General features: G+C 41.5%; 1 protein-coding gene across 1 annotated transcript; it reads right to left on the bottom strand.

Annotated features, from left to right (window-relative positions):
- Window positions 1-133: 133 nt before the first annotated feature.
- LOC110981375 (sodium- and chloride-dependent neutral and basic amino acid transporter B(0+)-like) lies at window positions 134-15172 on the bottom strand. Its single transcript, XM_087143553.1, has 13 exons — window positions 14863-15172; window positions 12772-12903; window positions 12436-12586; window positions 11170-11364; window positions 9460-9592; window positions 9066-9200; window positions 6107-6210; window positions 5626-5750; window positions 5336-5448; window positions 3855-3989; window positions 3226-3441; window positions 2746-2910; window positions 134-1863 (listed from the first exon to the last, which is right to left on the bottom strand). The coding sequence occupies exons 1-13, from the start codon at window positions 15071-15073 to the stop codon at window positions 1669-1671; spliced, it is 2010 nt and encodes a 669-aa protein (XP_086999679.1). The 5' UTR covers window positions 15074-15172; the 3' UTR covers window positions 134-1668.
- Between the last annotated feature and the right edge of the window lie 2300 nt (window positions 15173-17472).

Below are 17472 nucleotides of genomic sequence, written 5' to 3'. Positions count from 1 at the left end.
TTAGATATAGCTCTGTGGAATGGCCTCATTTCCAAGTCGGCCATATTGAATTGAAAGCAAAGTTCACTTTTGTAATTTTGGGAGCTTGAGATTAAAACAGAAAGTAGTGAAATAAACGTCATTAAAACTGATGTCATTTAACGCCGATGAATAAGTTTAATTAAAATGTGTCATGCATTATGTTTTGAGCCACAGGCCTAGCCCTCAATTTTAATCTAATAGCAGACAAAATAGGCCTTAAAATGTTGCTCTGAGATGATAATGAATATCGGTAGCCATTTGAAAGAATATCCGACATGCACAGTATAGAAATGGTAAATAAGCAACAACGTCGTCAAAAATTCAATCTATAGAGAATTGACCTGTTGCGTGGTGCAGAAAAGAGAAGAAAATAGGAAACCAAACAATCGCTAAACTTTCGTCAAGGCTACAGTAAAAAGAGTGCATAGCATTTACCCTTATGTCATTCATACACAACCAAGAGAAAAATTTAAATTTAGAACAGCAATGAAAATACCCGTAATTCCGAATTTATGAATTAGACAAATCTAAAACAGCGTTGATAAAGACATCAAACTTCTTCAAAAGCTTTCTTCTAAAGTTATTATTAAGAAACAAATCCAAACCCAGAACCTTTTTGATAAATACAACCAGAATACAGACACGTCGCTTACCTCAAAAAATATTTTCCCTTTAAACTCACTCTTCAAACTAGGTTTGTTTTCTGCCAAATAAAATGATTACTCTAACAGATGAACACTCCCCTCACTTAATCTAGGCCTATGCTGTTAAAAATGGGTAAAAAAGAGGGCAATACCACTTAATCCAACAATAGGTCCTTGGCTACACAACTGCTGGCGAATTTGATAGTTAAACATTCTCTGGGTAAATCTTGCCTATTTGTTAGTGTTTGTGTTATCTAAATTACGATCCAAACGCTTTATAGTTAACATTGGCATATTGCCACTTTGCACTATAGGAATTAAATGTACAATGACTGGTTGCCTGGGTGATTATTCAAGCATGTTTTAAAACATTAAGAATAAACATACTAGATGTGTTTGCAGACATCCTCAAGAGGTTTCTAACATTCTCCAGGTGGAATTGTAGCCACTCTAAGCTCGTTGTGGATACTATCATACAATCAATATTTAAGCTTTCGAAAAAGATAACCCCAGTTTACTTAAACACAATCAAGCCAGTCACACATAATGCCTCGAGGACAAGTACTGAAGTTCAAAACCATGGGCCTATACCTTCAAAGATTCTGATTTGCATGCTCGTGATTATGTAAAATATTTCAAACACACCTGGTTCAGTACATTAAACTGTAAACGAAAGTGTAGAGTGCATTTATTAATAGACCACTGTTATTTTCTGCAGAATAATCTGCGTATTGAAAGATTAGAATCTTGTTTTCACGGTACTTTCTGATTCATTATCATCCATCTTTATATAAAGTGCAGCTAAACCTCTTCTACTATTTGATTACAATATGTTGGAGTATAGCTGTGAAGTAGGTGTTGGAATGTTTTGAAACTCTTTCTTGAGAGAGCCAGCCACCATATTTTCAGAAACGCAAGTTATTCGGTGTTCCTTCACTCTGTTTCAATTTCTCAATATCCCATTTAACCCTGATAAATCATGAACGGGCTTGTTTGTGGTTGCTCAAACTGTCGCTTCCATCTCATCCTCGCTGACGACAGCATACTTGGAGATCCTAGGGTTGACATCGACTTCGGCCGAGCACACCACTCCCCCCATGGTGGTGCCATGGCGGCGGTGAACTTCCACCGCCTCCTGTCGATGCTGGATCAGGGCCGGCCCCCAGGAGTCCGTGGGAGAGGTGATGATACGGAAGCGCTGCTCAGGGACGGGCAGAATGAAAATCATGACTCCCTGCTGTTTGTTATAAATGTGTTGCCAGTACAAGAGTACAGGGCAAAGCTGTTTCCAAGATTGGGGGAGGGACCAGGGCACTCATTAACGGGAAACTGTTCGTGCAAATTGATGAATTTTCGTCCTCTTTTCTGTATTCTTTTTGCTATTTTTCCTTTTTTGGTCTTTTTTTTCTGTTTTAAATTTTTCAGGGGGTCAAGGGGGCACACTTTTGTTACTGTACAAGACTTCAAGATTGAAGTAGAATAGACCCATCAAGGGAAAAATGAGGGAAAATTGTTTGGGATGATTAGCTTACGCATGTTTTAATGAGGTAAATGGTGGATTTGATAAATCAAACAGACAGACAAGAGAATTCTCTTTTCGTTTGCCTTTGTGACGAAGTCACTTACGAACCGGAAAAGGGTTAGGCTATGCGAGTTTCCGAGCGCGACGACTGTGTACTGTACAGCTAGGCTGCGCTGAAGGGATGGCTGACTGAGAAGAGCAACGAAAGTCCGACTAGATTCGAGTCTACAGTACAATGGGCACTGTGCCAAGGGTCTACTGAAAATTATAAGCCTACAACCACAGTATTCCGTGAAAACCTCCACGCAAACACCACCCACCATGCGCACACCTGAACGAAAGTCAGGGTTTCTCTTTGAATGTTCGATTCGAAGAAAACACGAAACTAGCTTGGTCACGAGCACAGTAATTGTACTCAATCACACAGGTTTGCATTAACATAAAATGTACGGATCGAGTGCAATAGCGACACTGTGATATTCTCATAGTTCTAGTGCCCTAAGCACTAATGGCTGCAGGGCCTAAGGAAAACTCTGTCTGCTAATGCATGTTCTTTACCTCCATGAAGCTGCCCTTCCTTCTGAGAAGCTCAAAGACCACATGTCCGGGGATACCAATGAGCGTGGTGATCATCATCATCCAGCCGAGAGCTCTGGCCCAGGGCGGGTAGGGTCCGTGGTACTCGGGCTCGGTCCAGGTCGCCCAGTTGAACACCAAAATAACCTACCCACAATAGGAAGAAACAATGTCATGGAGTCTTTGTACTTCAACTTTTTACTACAACCCATGAAGCATTTGTGTATTTCCATTAACTTTTTCTCAACTTCCGTTTTGCTATTTAAAAAGTATGTCGGTGCCTGTTTGGTTTATAAGACACGTATATTTTGTTTTGCCAATCATACACATACCAGAAGCACAATTTATTTGGGCAAACTTTATCAAAAGCAAATGCTTTCATGACATTGCTATAGCAGTTGCTCAAGGAGGATAGAACCCCTCTTCAGACACCCATGGATTTTTGTTGGAGGGAAAACTTACCCCCATGGACAGCGGAGTCAGGACCACCCAGTTCAGCGGCCACCACTTGAAGTACAGCGTGTCCACGTACCGGTCCCCAATCATGGTGCGGATGTCGTTAATGAAGCGTCGAATGCCGTAGCCCCAGCTCAGGCCACCGGTGATGAGGAACGCGAAGAGCAGCATCGCAAAGTTTGTTCCGTAATTGTCCAGGAGTGACGTCCAGTAGGGTCCGGCCTGTCGGAGGGACGAATGATGGGAAAGCAGCTCAGGTGAAGTTTCAGTACTTGTACAATATTTACAAAGTTTTAAAGGTAAAAATAAAAGTAGAAATGGCATATTGGTAATATAACACCCCCCATGATGGTTCACTGGATAACCTGTCATGGGCGTTGCGGGAGGGGACAACTATCTTTAGATAATTGATAAGTGGTTTGCCCCTCCCCAGAAAAATCCTGGCGACGCCCATGTAACCTCTTCTAGCTAATTCAAGCACAGTACACACGTGCCAATGGTTAAGGGTTTAGGAGCCATCTAAACAATTACACAGTTTTTGAGAAGCTTAAGAGGCTTCCTCTTAACAGTGTCCCATTCACTTGTCTGTAATCTTAACAGCATCAGATTTTTTTATACCTAGCATGGTTACATACTTCAGTTATGCAGAGCAAACTACACAGAACCATCACCACACAGATTCCCAGGGTGACAAAGCTCTTGCGCCGAGGTGGAAAGAGCCTGGGGTATTCGTCCACTAAGCTTGTAGCCAACCTTTCAAGATTTACAAACTGGAACAGAAAATGAAGTAAATTTTGGTGGTCCCCGTCTCTGACATATTTTCCCCTCGTCTGATCACTCAAGCTAAGAGACTTACATGCAAAAGTTACCTTAACCCTCCCAGATCCTTCAAAATTCTGCAGGCTCTAGGACAATACAGCCTACTGTAAACAAGTCTTAATTGTCCATGAAACTGAAGTGGGAGGAATAATGCACAATAGGTCGATGTACAATTGCACATTAAAATTAAAATTACACACCAAATCTAAGCTAAAATAAACAGCTGAGGTAGGACCCTGAACTAATGATATCACTTTTTTAAGAGGCGAAAAAAGGAAAGATCAATTTTAAAGAGAAAAATAAGTTTTCTCCTCAGTCAGCGACCTCTTTGATTGCAGCATTCACGTGTTTGATCCTGAACACTAAATCCTGTTTGATGACTATACATGGGCGCAGATCCAGGGAGGTCGACCTCCCCCCCGCCCTGACCCCCCCAAAATTTAAAAATGGGGAATGTAATAATTTAAAAATAACTATTTTGAGCGCACCAATGTCAGTGGAAAAAAAAATGACATCATGTACAATGTTCCATCATCGTTTCTGCTTGTCCGCATATATGAGGCATTAAAAAACTCTACGACCCGACCCCCCCCCCCCAGAAAAAGTCCTGGATCCGCTCCTGGTGCACTTTGTGAAGTATACCGGTATAAGGAATGTAGCAGCAGCCACCAGTTATTATGAACTATAGATGCAAACGACCAAAAGTGTTTGGTAAGTGTCACAAGGTCTTGCGTGATTCTAGCTCGCCAAGATGAAATCCACAACTTCACATGCCTGAAAATGCTACTTTCCCAAATTGAACATTTTCACAACATCACTAAATTTGTTTGGCGATGTTGCCCTAATTTTGCAACGATTTACCATTTACACATTTATTTCCTGATATCAAGAACTTCTTTCCCCATGTTGCAATTTTTTTCACAACATACATTCATGTGGCAGATTTTGATGATGGATTGTTTTCAGTGCATGTTAACCTGGCTAAGAAACTCAGCACATTTGCCACTAAAAATATACCTAACCTTTTTACTTGAGGGAAAGTTTGGAGAGGTTTGGTGCAAATCGATGACTTGTATGTATGTCAATTCTATCGGGTAAAGCAACTCAAAATATCAACAGAAAGTGCAGTCCACGGCTGCATTTCATGACATACGAGGAATTATGGTTTTGTGAAGAAAAAAAGCGCCATGTGGAGTAGAACACATGAGATGCCGCCAAGGAGAATTCACGATGACATGTAAAGGTGGTAGCCATAAAAGGTTTGCACTGCCACGAAAAAGATACCAAAAAAACCTACCTGGCTATCCAGACCCAATGTAATGAGCATGAAGAAGAACAGAACCGACCAGAAAGGAGCAGCCGGCATTCTGGCTACTACCTCTGGGTAGGCGACAAACGCCAGGCCAAACCCTGAAAGGGCGAACACAAGACAAATGGTCAGACATGGGTGAAAGATTTGGAGGGAAAATAGTGACGTCTAAAGACCCGAAAACATTACGTTAAAGATATGGTTTCTTTTTGTTTTCTTTGCCCAAAAGGACAAAAACACCTGTAGGCATCTCAGTTATATTTCCAGGATTCGGATACCTTGCCTGACAACCTCAGAGACGTCTTTACCCTGGACGTGGGCCATGTATCCAAGGATGGAGAAAATGACAAATCCTGCCAAGATACTGGTGGCCGAGTTCAGAATGGTGACAATCATCATATCCCTGCAGCAGAGATAAAGACAGATCAATCAGAATGATACTTTCCAGCCTGGAAAAACCTGAGTTTCTTCTTACAGTGCCTCAAAAATAAAAGTGGAAATCCATCCAGGTGGCTTCGCCAAAATTTTGAAGTGTTTTGTTGCAAATTACACACAATGAACGAAAGAACCCGGACGTCCATCCGGGTGCCTGGGTCAGCTTGTTAAAAGACCAGAAATGAAAAAAAGGGGCGATGGGATATTTTTTATGCTGCTCTAAGACCCAAAATTTAAATGTAGGATGCGAAACTCTTGCTTCTGGTATTCTAAAAAATGTTCAAATTCCTGAGACATTTTTTCCAAATGAATGGTTATTTCCACCTGTATGTGTTGTTATGGAACTTGTTGTAAGACGCCAGTGTTTGCATACCACCCACAGCAATGGAAAGCGAATAGAAGATCTGCACCACTGCATCCAACCAAACCTGAGCAGAAAAAATATTAAAGCAGTCAAATGTCTATCCTTCATTTAATTGCCGATCAAACTTTAAAAAACCGCACAAGCTTACAATAATTAGTTTATTTTTTATTATGGCAAAATATGATTTTTTTTTGCAAAAACGTGGCTAAAATACAGTTCCTGGGATGGTAGTTGTCATCTTTGTTTAAATTCTGGCACTTTCTGTTCATAAAAACAGAATAGCACCATGTCTCCACGGAGCAACTAGCCTCCCTGACCCTTGATTGGCCACCGAACGAGGCATTCGTAGCAACTGGTTGAAAGCAATTCGTGCTTCAACCTCTGAACTCTCCTCAAAAATAAAGTACTTCTAGGCCTAATTTCCTCACCCCCCCAAAAAAACCCCATGAAACAAACCATATAGGGAAATTGGTGCATGTAAATGATTACAAGGATGAACAAAGACATTGACTGGAACGGGATTTGAACCTGCGACCTTCGGAACACCGTACCGGTACACGTGAAGCAAACTATGGGACAGAGAGCAACCCCGCCTTTGTGTTGGTCATTGTTACACTGGTATCTCAGGAATTCCGTTGAGACATGGGGGGGGGTAAGTAACATTAGGCTGGAGTGTGTATAGGGATTAGACTTGTTGGGGGGGTACCCCTCTGTCCCATTTCGTGCCTGGTATATACCGGTTGGTGTACCAACTTAGCTTCCAGCCCTCTGTTGGTGGCTCTTCCCATTTATCAATATTTTTGTACGGGGGGCACTACCCAGAAGCCATTCAACCTGACACAAAAAAATCACACAGCAACAGATTTCAAAATCAATGGGTAAACTTTGAGGTTCGAGTGAAAGCAAACATTTCACCCGTGTAAATGCCCCTGTAAGTCGCCTATGTTATAGACGCTCCCTTGAAAAGAGTAGCTTCGGACATCTCTCTCTCTCTCTTACCTCCTTCCAGGCGACGCAACCAGACGGCACGACGGCTCCCTTGCGTCGTGCCGTCCCGTCAAACCGTCGCCTTCTTGCCATTTCGTTTGTACACACACGACGCGTCGCGTCGTGCCGCCGCCCGTCGTGCTGTCTTAGGTCCTTTCCTTGTTGCATTTTTTTTTCGTAAACGTCGCCCCTTCCGTCGCCCGTCGCGTCGTGCTGTCGTGCGTCGCACGTCTTGTTGTGCATCGCGTCGCCTGAAGCACGACGCGACGCACGACGCGACGCGTGCTGTCGCCCTTTACTTTGTAGTGTTTATAGAGGGCGCCTTACTGTTTTCTTTCATTTCCGTCCACCTTTTTTGCAAAGTACATGTAATTAGCTCTTTAGTGTTTTATCTGATTCTTTTATCTCATCGATTCATTAATTGGGGTTGATTTCAGGCATATTTTATTTAAAAAACGTTAAACGAGCAAAAGAAAATCCGAATAAGTAGGATCTGCTCTCTCAAACTAAGTAACAATAGAATTAAGGCCTGGGAAAGGGGAAGGTCGGAGAAGGAAATGAAAGAAAACAGTAAAGGCGCCCTCTATAAACACCATGAAGCAAAGGGCGACAGCACACGACGTGTCGCGTCGTGCGTCGTGTCAGGCGGCGCAACGCACGACAGCACTCAAGAAGGCGACGGTTCGACGGGACGGCACGTCGCAAGGGAGCCGTCGTGCCGCCTCGTCGTCTGGTTGCGTCGCCTGGAGGGAGGTAAGAGAGAGACAGAAATGTTTGTCGTAAATAGTACACCATAGTATCCATTAAATTGAACAACAGATAGTCTTTATACCCGTCTTTATAGCGTCAAGTTTTGTCCTTAGTCACATTGGCACACAAAGAACTATACCCGTACCCAGGTCAAGCTAAAGGGCCTGCCGTCCGAATTCAATTTGCCGAGTCAATCGGCACTGCAGTAGCACAGCGTGTAGCCTAGGCCTATATCAACTTACTTCTACCTTGGTTGTGAGGTGAAACGTATAAGATCCTTAAAATTTCGTTCTGCTTTTGAAAAATCTATTCCTAATTTCTAAAATACAAGTTTTCTAAAAATGACATTCAATTTACATGTTCAATTAAAACAATCCTTTCCATTTATCAAAGCACGTTCCAATCTTTTCGACCCTAGTTTTGCTTCGTAATTGGGGAGTACTCCGACCGATATAACCTGGACAGTTCACAAATTCTTAGCGCAGACGCAGCCGGAAATACCCGAATATTACCCGATACAATCCGAATGGTCTTTTTGTCTCCCTTTACTTATTCGGCTACCAATGTTATTCATTGTAATCTTTGTAACAATTTTTTTACAATTTTAAGGAGCATTAAAGAAAAGTGTTGATGTTAAAGTGAATTTAATATGGAAAGGATAAGTTCGGAATAGTTCGACTACTCCCGGACATCTGGAGGAGTATTGGTCACGTGGACATTGGGTGAGACAGGACCTCTGATAAGAAGAGTAGTCGGAATCATTGGGTCTGGTATCCAGACTGAGTTTTAATATGCAGCGAGTTGAGCTAGTTTTAGCTCACTCGCCGAGGCGAGATAGTATCTCGAAAATTTCTTTTTGCAAGTCGCCCTTATACGCTTCGGTAGTGAGGTAAGGGCAGGAGTGAGAATTTTTATTTCAACCGTGACATACAAACCAAACTTTGATAAAAACCCAGTGCACAGAAAAAGCTGCCAATGCCACAAGGAAAGGTCACCAGTAAATGAAAACGAATTTTACTGCAAACACATCCCTAACAAAAGATGGCTTCCATAAACAAGTATAACAAACTCCAAGGTTGCTGATTAATGTAGTCACCCTTTTTCCATTTGTTATTAACTGCAAATTAACCAGATTCCTTCAATAGAGGGAAAAACCCAATACGACAAAAGGTCTCACTATACCTTGGGCTTAACGAGGTACTCCCAGCGCGGGGTGATGAAGAAGTAGATTCCTTGATCCGATCCCGGCAACGTCAGGCCACGAATCAACAGGATGATCAGTACCACGTAAGGGAAGGTAGCAGTGAAATAGACTACCTAGATACACGCGAACATCAAAACGACAGGATCCCGATAGGTTATCAAAACGACAGGATCCCGATGGGTTATCAGTTATTTTTTTCGGTGCTCTGTAATATTCAACATGCCTTCAGGTAAAAATTACGCAGACTGCTGTCCCTATAGTTTTCAGAAACAGAAAACTTTCCCTTTCATTTTCCACTTTATTGAAAATGTAAATAAAAGTTAAGGATGACTTTAGGCTCGCTTTTCTGGTACTAACGGAGTGAATGTTTACCTTGCCAACAGATTTAATACCCTTGGATTGGCACAAGAAAGTAACCACGTAGGTAAATATCAGACAGAGTAGAAGCTGCCATACGATGGTTCCAGTCTCGTTCATGCTGGGCGATTCTTGTAAGACAGCCCTCCTGGAATATAACCATACAACAAAAGTGTGGAGAAAACAAAAGACGAAAGTAGACACTATTTATTTAGCGATGGGCAGGGACTAAACTGTCACGGAAGTCAAAGGCCCTCTTGGGCTTTGCAGGTTGATTTTCAGAGTTACTGTACGCCCTCTTCCTGTAGAAAAAAACAAGTCACAAATCATGTCTGGCATCCTTTTATTGATGACGTGATCCATGATGTTTTGCAAAACAGGTCTCGCCAGCGCCTTTTTATCCATACTGTTTGGTCGCAGGATATTTCTAAGGATAAAGGAGGTTTGCAGTAGCACCACACAAGGATATCTCTTTCTGGGTATGTGTGGTTCTGTGGTTCTTTTCTTTTCAGAACCACACATACTCGGAAAGAGATATCCTTTATATATGGTGCTACTGCAAACCTCTACAATCAACTTGCCACATTCACCATGAAAAGCTTCAAAGCGCAACAGACAGATTTGCTCAAATTGCATAAAAATAATACATAATTTGACTTGTATTTATTTTAACAAAAGCTGGTAAATATATACGTGTCAGATTCATTGGAGAGACGGGGGAAATGAAATATCAATAAAATAGTAATGAGAGGTTTAGAGAGGCTTACAGCAACAACGTTGGTCTGTGGACATGGGGGGATTTCTGAGAGGTCATCCTTATGCGAAGCGTGACACAGCACATGGTCCAGGGTCCCACTTCAATTAGGGGAGGCTACGGTAGCACATGACGTCAATGAGTTGAAAAGGGGATGATTATATTGGTAATTCCCAGGTCAAAAGTGGGAGGTATATCCCCGCCCATGTCTATGGTGTACCTTTATGTTTGACCAAAGGTACCCCCAAAATATCCATTTTTTGTGTTCTATATCAATTTTTACGCATGGTTAATTCCAGAAATTAGGGGTCGTAAGTGTGATATTGTTGTGTCCCTGTTACATCAGACCTTTGTTATTTGACATGGAAATATCACAGGAACTGATTTCAAACTATTACTATTTGTTTGGCAGGTAATTTGCAGTAATTCATCACTCTTGGAAATCAGAACGTGTTCTGAACTTACAAAATCATTTGTCAGATGTGACAGGGACACGAAGAAAATGAACCCCTAATTTCTGGAATTACCCACATCCAAGCTAACCGCAGAATTTTTCTAATTTTAAAAGAGATTGTTTGAAAATCCTAAAATCAGGAAAATTTTGTTGAAAAAATCTTGAAATGAGGAAAAGTCCTGAGAAATCTCCCCACTACAGATTTGTTCAAGTCAAGTCCTAAATCAGTACTCCCAATTAACTAAAGTCAAATTGCAAGTTAATTTTTTTTTATCAAAGTCTCAAGTTAAACAACCCTGCGTCTCCAGTCTGATTCCATTCTGGGTCGTCGATCCAAGATAACAGTATTGCCAAAGATTGGTAGGAAATTTCGGGGAAAAACATCAGTTGAAAAGGAGTTCAGCTTTTAAGGACGGTAAACACCGCAACGCGAAATTAATAGATTATCAAACACCAATCAAAAGTTTTTTTTTGGGGGGGGGAGGGATCAAACCAACCAAACTCATTGCAGACATACATCCAATATTCTTCGCTGGGAGATTTGCGCATTGCTTTCCACGGATCAATGTAGTTTGCCAGGCTGAAGTTCCCTGGACCAGAAACGGTGATGTTCAAATCATCCAATTCGAACTCTGTCAAGTTCGTCAACGGCACACACTCATTGTCAAATGTGATCACCCCTCCAGCTTGGAAGCAGTCCATAACGATGTCGCTGGAAATGGAAAAGAGTGCTGATGTGCAGTTTTTATTTAATCAGTTCTTATTTAATTTTTTTTAATTTTCCGAGACCTGCTCAATTTCATAACAGTTGGATTGGCCTACCTACAGAAATGTTTTCTTTCCAAATCTTAGCAAACCAAAATTGCTTGCTACGTGCTCCATCCGTGAAGCCAGTCGCTGTTCTGGAACCATTTGTTGCTTTTTTTTGGCGGGGGGCTAGGCCCTTGGCACGTGACCTCACCTTTTAACTTTTGTTACTGATCTTTTTTCCTTTTCTTTTTTTGTTGTGCTTTTGGGGGCCACACAATTTGGGGGGGCTAGACACTCCCAGCTCCCCCCGTAAAACCTCGCCTGCATAAAGATGCAAAAATATCGGATGGATTCAAATTCTTCGGACTTTTGTGAAGTTGGTTATTAATGTCGATTACATTTTTTCCCTTTCAGAAAAGTTTTGTAAAAGTCTGTAAAGGCTTCCAACTACAGAGGATAAAGAGAATATCCGGATACGGACCCTTTTCGGTCAAGAGTATCCAACACTAGATACAAGCCATGGGCATCTCCTGGATTTTCTCAAGGGGATAAACTTTTTTCGCGGGGGGGACACAGCACCAAAATGACGAAGCGTTACCGATGCAAAGGGATCAGTTTTTTTTAAGTAAATGTTTGATTTTCACTCCATTTAACCCTAAAAGAGCCGAACGGATTCTGTCTGTCCCTCGCCCCACACGCATGTGTGCCGATATATATCACTGCAGTGCATTTTAAGGAGCAGAGCCTTTAGGAGTTTTTAAAGTAACTCTTTGCGGTCATTTGACACCAATTTGGTGAAAATCGAACATGTCATTCTTACGCAGCAAATGTACAGGCCTATGTACTTTTCCACTGCGGTGCTAAAAGCACGCTAACTTCAAATGAACATTTTAACAAACCTTAATGTCTGATTAAGTTCAAACTTCACATTTTGTAATGATCCCCCTTGCAACAATCATGAATGTGTATCCTTCACAGCCCTAGATCTTATTCTGTTCCCCCTCTTTGTCAGCGAAGAAACAGTTGCCAGTACCTGCACATCGGAGTGTTCCAGGGTTGCCCGCAGCCAACCCAAGGCAGTGAGGACGTGAAGGAGATGAAGAAATAATAGACCGTGTAGGTGATGACAACTCCGTAGGCGACGGTCGCATAGAAGCCCACGAGGAATTGTCCGTAACTCAGGCCTGGAGAAAAAACATAAAATGGAAAAAAAGCCTAACAATGGCAGTATGAGGTTTTAGAAGAAGTTATGGTCGGAAGTCAAATCATTCACAGTCCTCACAAGCTATTCCCACTTTGCAAAGGAGAACTTCTTTATTCTCTTTACTTGTTTGTTTTGTTGGTGGCATTGCTCTTGGATCTTTTTTACCTTTTAAGATGGGAAATGCTCGCCAGCAGGTCAGTATACCCAAACTGCAGTACTGGCCAAAGTTGACCTCCATAAAGAACATGGGCATCCCGGCAAAGGCCAGACTCAAGAAGTAAGGTATCAGGAATGCACCTGCAAATGGCACACAGACACTATTAACGGTCCTAAAGGTTCTCAGTCAAATGCCATTACAATGAATGAAGGGTGCCAGAGGTGCCTGAAAAATGAACTGCTCGAGAAAGTGGTTGAGGAACTGGGAGACACATTCTGCAAGAACTGTTGCTGAGGTGACCAATTTCAATATCGCAGGTACACGTGTATGACCCACGTTTTTCATGAAAAGGTTATTCTAAAAATATGCCGATAACTGCAGTTATCGTTCAAAAGGGTAGGTGGTGCAGGCGGGGGGGGGGTCACAAGATGGGCAACATAGATGATAACTAATACGCGGTGCTCATATTCAGGATTATGTATGGGCAAGTGGGCCATGCTTCTTCAAGGAACAATTATCTACTGTCGGTTTCCCACTCGGGTTTCACGCAGTTGTAGTAAAAGTCGTACATGAGCGTCTTCGACAAGTCGAGGATAGACACACTGTTTTTTGTCGTCCTGGTCCCGTACATTTCTTGCATCTCTGAGTAGCTCTCTGTTTGATACAATATTTGTGGCCTGTCTCGCGAAAAACAACAGTGAGAGATCTTTGATACAAGAATATTAACTCTTTTTGTCATCACAAAGTGGGAGCGATCAGTTAAAATCAAGATGTTTTTTCTGTATATCCAAAAACGCAATGGCTATTCTGACAGTCTCTCCATTGGAGGTATCTTAGGTCTTTAAAACGAAACTAGTCTGTCGTTTGTTTTGTAAGTACACGTTCTGTCTTCGTGAACTTATTTCAGTGAATGATATATGTATTATATATATATAATACAATAATATAATATATAATACATATGTAATATGTATTTCGTGAATTTAATTACTCGAGTAACCTTTTGGTATGTCTTTTTTTTTACTGGACTACATACATGTTGCTTTACCTCGGCTGCTCTAAAACTCAGTGCATCTGATGCCCGTATTGTCTGTAATTTTAACGTCAATGGCTTTTTAATTTTGAGGTTGTTAGGCCAAAAGACGCACAAGCTTCCTCTCACAGTCTGATATTTACTAATTTAGATATAAAAAACAGTGAAGAGAACATCCCGATTCTAAATTTGAGTAAATTCCCCGATCTTCATCAGGATGTCATCACACTGTTCACGTAACTTTTATTTTATTTGATTTTTGCTCAAAACCACTATCGGTTTAATGTAAAAAGTAACTTCTGACGTCATAATCTCCGCTTGATAGAGTCTCTCTTTGATAAACTAGATTTTCAGAGCAGTCTAAAATTACATGTGTTTTCACTCATTTTTCTCTGAAACTGGGCGATTTTGATTCTTTCATCTCCTTGTGAGAATCGAAGAAACTCACTGGACGCTTTTAAACATTTGGCAATCAAGCTCCTCATAGTTTCCAAAGCTCGTTTAAATTTTCCCGTTCCTCCAAAGTCGTCCTCTTAAAACGATTCTGATGACGTATACTCTTTCACAACATATTTGAACTATTAGCGAGAATAACACTGAATAGTTGCACGATATATGGATATAATGCCCCAATGTTTAAAACCAAAATACATGCACATAATGTGAATCTTCTGAACCTACAGGGCCACTCCTTTTTGAACTTTTTCACATTGCTCTTTAACATGAAAGAATAAATCGTAGAGGCAGATCGTACGTCATTTGTTAGGCCTTTAGCGTAGAAATACAAGTTTTGTATACAAGTACCCAATCGAAACTAATCGGTGTCCAAACCCAAATTTTCGTAGTCGGTGAACACTATGGACATTATTTCCAGATTAACAAAGTCAAAAGAATGTATGTAATGCAAATTTGTTTCTTCGAATGAAGACAATACAAAAATTCAATATTACTTGCAAATAAAAAAATATGATTTAGAAATTGTGAATAATCATGCTTATGTTAGAATATATGTTCAGTTTTACAAAATTTTCCCTACAAAATCCGCGACTTGTGAACGTATACTCACCACCCCCATTCCTGTAGCATAGGAAAGGAAATCGCCATACGTTACCAAGGCCCACAGCCAGCCCCAAGCAGGACAGCACGAAATCCAAGGGGTGTGACCAGTTCCCCCTCTCCTTATTCTCGTCGCCACTCCCACTCCCCTCCTCCCCCAACTCCGTGGCATCATCGTCCCTCTTCTGACTGCCCTTTTCTGACTGCTGTTGGTCTATCATTCTGCAGTGTTTCAATAGGAGTACTGTTCCCGGGCACGTCCGTAAGCTGATGTCTAGCAGGTGAGTCACATATTCGGATATAGGCGCCTCATATATACACGTATTCATTATTAGCTGTTTCGGTGTACTGCCGAAGCAGCTATAGAGTACCGAAGTGTGACGTCACTGTGAACCAGGAAGTGCAGTGCAAACGAATGGAGTACGCGCGTGTTGGTTCACGCGCTGGTTCTCGCGCGAATGCCTTTTACACTCTAATTGTGCGCGTGACGTATTCACTTCAGTACTCTATTGCTTTCGTTAAAGTTTTGTTTTCCTTTTTCAGTTTGATAGTTCTATTTATCTGATTGATTTCAAACTTGGTAGACCTTTAGATATTCATGTCAGGTAGGTCCTAGAAGAAAACCGTGATGAATATTTATTTTTTCCCATACGTTTTGTACATGTCTTTCTACTAAACCATCGTGTTACTTGAATTTGGTATCTTTTTTTTAAATCTGATTGAATTCATACTTAGTAAACCTTCCTACAGTTACTTACGGATATTCCAACACCATAATTGTCATGACCACGTCATCACGTATTTTTTTTAAATTTCGAATATTTAATTTGATATATAGGTTTTTAAAACATTTTTTCGAAAATACTGTATTTGCACTGGTTTCAATCCTACTGAGTTTGTTTCAGGGGCACACACTAAGGCCACAAGCTAGAAAACGTTCCTGTACAAGTTCCCATTATGACGTCATCAGCTGCGAAGTCACGTGACACTAAGGGACACTCTTCAAAGCACTATATCTCATGAAGTACATGTCCGATTGTGGTGAAACTTTTTCGGGAAGGATCTTAGAAAAAGACTGACCTGATGTGATGATGACGTCATCGAGTGACAAGTCACATGACATTAAAGCGAAGCTCTTCAAAGCACTGTATCTCGTGAACTTTTTGTATAGCATGAAGAGGAAGGGTTTTAGATCCGAATTGACCTCATGTGATGATGACGTTATATTGTAACAAGTCACATGACGTTAAAAGAGCACTAGTATTGTATCTCGTGTGGAACACGTCTGATTGGGTTCAAACTTTATTGTGTGTAACTCGAAGGGGAAGGGTTTTAGAGCAAAGTTGACCTGATGTGATAATAACATCCTCGAGTGACAAGTCACGTGAAATTAAAAATGTATTTTTAAAGCCAAATAACAGTGAAGTACATGTCCCGTCAGGTTGAACTTTGCAGATAGCTAGTAAGGGAAGGGTTCGCGATGGAAATTGATTTTATCTGATGCTATATGATAAATCATGTGACCTGTATCCAGATGACAGGGATAATAAATTTTCCATTGCTGCATTTCCTCTTTTGGCCTTTATCTACAAGTTTATCCAATGATTTTTTTTGAAAATCCTTTTGAACCGAAGCAGCTCCGTGGTTGTTCTCGTTATTTTTATTATATTCACAAAACGTGCCTGAAATACCAAAACCATTTCACCGTAGGCCCATAGGCCTACCGAGTCAGGAGTGGCAACTGAGAAACCACTTGATTGCACTGTTCATAGATAATATGGTAACTAAAGAGGGGTAAATGTTACGACTGATTAAGCATATATAATAGCCAAAACGTTCGTGCATTCTATAAGTCGTGTCACGTATGTTTCCCCGTATTCCATTCGATATGTGGAAATTATTATTTGAAATGGTGCCGTGATTATTATCCGTGTTGTAGTTGAGACCATGCACAAGACCAGACACAAGAACATACAAAAGACCATACACAAGACCATGCACAAGACCTGACATAAGACCAGGCACAAGACCAGACACAAGACCATGCACAAGACCATACACAAGACCAGACATAACACCATGCACACACACGGACCATGCACAAGACCTGACATAAGACCAGGCACAAGACCAGACACAAGACCATGCACAAGACCATACACAAGACCAGACACAGGACCATACACAAGACCATGCACAAGACCAGAAACAAGACTATGCACAAGACCAGACACAAGACCAGGCACAAGACCAGACACAAAACCGGACACAAGACCAGACACAAGACCAGACTCAAGACCATACACAAGACCAGACACAAAACCGGACACAAGACCAGACACAGGACCAGACACAACACCATGTACAAGACCAGACACAAGACCATGCACAAAACCAGTCACAAGTAACAAGGTGAACAATGACAAAGGAATGCTTAACCAACCCGACCAGGGGCGGATCTAAGAATTTTTTTACTCCCGGGTGTAGGAGTACACTCCCCGTTAGCGAGAGTATACTCTCGCAGGGCGTGCGTTCGAGCGAGCTGCTCGTGTTAACGCAAGTATACTCTTGAGCGTTCGAACTGCTAGAGTACGACCCGACTGTCTCTCGGGGGAGGGGA

Source organism: Acanthaster planci, linkage group LG11 (genome assembly GCF_054643075.1).
Source record: "Acanthaster planci isolate LZ-2023a linkage group LG11, COTS_SCS, whole genome shotgun sequence".
Classification (NCBI taxonomy): domain Eukaryota; kingdom Metazoa; phylum Echinodermata; class Asteroidea; order Valvatida; family Acanthasteridae; genus Acanthaster; species Acanthaster planci.
This window is presented reverse-complemented; position numbering and strand designations above follow the sequence as displayed.

What these genes read in the sequence shown, in the direction of transcription:
- LOC110981375 (XM_087143553.1), bottom strand. Translation starts at nt 15,073, where the DNA reads ATGATAGACCAACAGCAGTCAGAAAAGGGCAGTCAGAAGAGGGACGAT. An exon ending in ATGCTACAGGAATGGGGGTG is followed by an intron (nt 12,904 to 14,862) that starts GTGAGTATACGT and finishes TGCCATTTGCAG; the next exon opens with GTGCATTCCTGATACCTTAC. An exon ending in CATTGGGTCTGGATAGCCAG is followed by an intron (nt 3,990 to 5,335) that starts GTAGGTTTTTTT and finishes TTTCTGTTCCAG; the next exon opens with TTTGTAAATCTTGAAAGGTT.